General features: G+C 50.5%; 1 protein-coding gene across 1 annotated transcript; it reads right to left on the minus strand.

Annotated features, from left to right (window-relative positions):
* Nucleotides 1-1,512: 1,512 nt before the first annotated feature.
* Nucleotides 1,513-2,103, minus strand: LOC115499084 (interferon omega-1-like). Its single transcript, XM_030292811.1, has one exon. The coding sequence runs from the start codon at nt 2,101-2,103 to the stop codon at nt 1,513-1,515; it is 591 nt and encodes a 196-aa protein (XP_030148671.1).
* Nucleotides 2,104-2,338: the final 235 nt, after the last annotated feature.

Genomic DNA, 2,338 nt, shown 5'->3' on the forward strand with positions numbered 1-2,338 from the left:
AGGACAGGGAAAGGACAGGACGCTGGGAGCACAAAGGAGCATGAAAGGGGCACAAACTCTACAAGCAGCATCTGCCAAGCTGGCATCCAAGGATCTGTAGGAGTTCGCCAAATAAATGCATGATGGTCAATTCTGAACATGATCAGTGGAGATATTGTAGGAGCGCAGATAGAAATAAGAGTTTGGAGATGATGACTAATGCTGGTGATACGATTCTGGGCAAAGACACGCACCTGGAAGTCATATCTCAGAGATGACACTAGGAACTATTTGGGAGGTTGAGTCTGTATGTGCAGAGAGGAAGGAGTGTGGCACCTAGCATAGAATTTTGAGGAACACCCAGATGCCCCAAGATGAGAGAAAATAGTCAACAGAGGAAAGAGCGGAGCAGGAGCAGAAAAGCAGAAGACAGTAGAGACACAGAAGCCACATGGAGGTCAGACTTGAAAGTGGAGGCGTGGCCAAAGGGCTCAGATGTTGGGAAATGGCAGCCAGGGCTGACTGACAGCAATCTCTGACCTCAGTGAGATGTGGTTTGGTGTCACCTGGGCCGAGCAGTTTCAGGAGAACAGGGAGGCTGAAGCCACGTTACAGTGAGGGCAGGATGACCTGACCGCGAAGTGGGAACAGACACTGCAGAGAACTTCAAATAGTTTGGGTATGAACAGAATGACAGAAGCAAGATAATACCTACAGGTGGTTGTAGGGCTGGGATGAAGAAGATGAAAATGAGGCACATCTGATGCTCACTTTTTTTACGTGGAAAGGAAAATACTGTCAGGAGAGAGGAGAGGTCACTGATAAAGTATAAGCATCTTACTAGAGCCTTCTCTGCTGTGCGTCAAGGAAATCTGTCCAAAGCTAAGCCTTCTGGAACTGTCCCTCTGTTTGGGGTCACAGAGGTTTTGCACCCAGGGGAAGGGCACCATGGTGAGGCTTGGGATGAGGGAGAGGGATGCTCTCTCATCAAGCGGGGGAAGGTGGAAAAGTGAGTAGGGCCTTTATCAGTAACCCGACTCTGGGCTCAAACTCATGAACTGTGAGATCACGACCCAAATGAAAGTTGGGCACCCAACTGACTGAATCACCCGGGCACCTTGGACTTAGGTTTTAAGAATAAAGAGACTCAACAAGTTGTCTTTGATAAGAATTTATTAAGACAAAATGCATAGTTAATAAAATGAAAAGGTGAATATGTTTTATATATTTTAACACAATGTAAAGACAAAACCTTTATATGGAAACATAAATATAAATTAGTCAAAAGAATGAATGAATAAATAAATAAATAAATAATAAACAATAAATGAATAACATCAGGGCAATCATCTCTTAAGGACTGATGATCCTGAGGCCGGATTTTTTTTTTTAAATATTCTTGTTTAATACTACTCACAAACTATTTGTGGAATTAAAGTCAATAAATTCTGTAATGAAGGCTGCAGTGAGAGTCTCTTGAGGTGAGCAGACATAGTGCAGGGTGATGTGGCACGTCAGGCAGTGAGAATCACTTCAAGGTGACCCCAGGTCTCCATCCTTGATGGCCAAGCTGTCTTGCAAGGTCGCCGAGGAGGACAAGGCTCTCATGATTTCCAGCCTGACAATTTCCCAGGCGCAGTCACTGTATCCCTCGTCCTCCAGGTAGACGCGGATGTCCTGGAAGTACCTCTTGATGGCCAGGGCAGGGCCTTGCATCCCCGGGGCGCGCTCTCCCTCGCCCGCGGCCTGCACCAAGCAGGCGTCCAGGGCTTCCAGCTGCCGGTGGAGGCCAGAGCGGAGTCCGTGCAGCGGCGCGGGGCTCCAGGCCGCCGAGGAGCGCTCCGTGTGCAACAGGTTGAAGGTCTGCTGGAGCAGCTCCCGCAGGACGGCGGCGGCGGCCTGGGCCTCCCGGAGCTGGCCGCCCTCCAGCATCTCCCGGGGGAAGCGGAAGTCTTTTCTGGCCCGCAGGCACAAGAAAGGGGACAGTCTCCGCATCTGGCCCAGGAGCACCAAGTTGTCCCTGCTAACCTGCGCGTGGCTCCCAGGCAGGGCACAGCCCAGAGAGCCTCCAGGGCGGCAGGTGAGCAGCGCCAGGGCGGTCAGCAGAGGGCGCAGGAGAGCCATGGGGAAGCCGAGGGGGCTGCTGGCCGGGCTGAGCTGGGCGGCTGGGGGACCTCGGGGCCCAGGTTCTCTGAGGACGGCCTCGAAGCATGGCTCTTAAATAGGGAACGCGGACAATTTCATTTTCTGAACATCCTCTCCACTTCTACTTCCTTTTTTTTGTTTTCATTTATGCATTCTCCTTATTGTGTAGGAAGATGTCATCAATCTAAAATACTACGTTGGCAATGGAAGCTTT

This window comes from Lynx canadensis, chromosome D4 (genome assembly GCF_007474595.2).
Source record: "Lynx canadensis isolate LIC74 chromosome D4, mLynCan4.pri.v2, whole genome shotgun sequence".
Lineage (NCBI taxonomy): Eukaryota > Metazoa > Chordata > Mammalia > Carnivora > Felidae > Lynx > Lynx canadensis.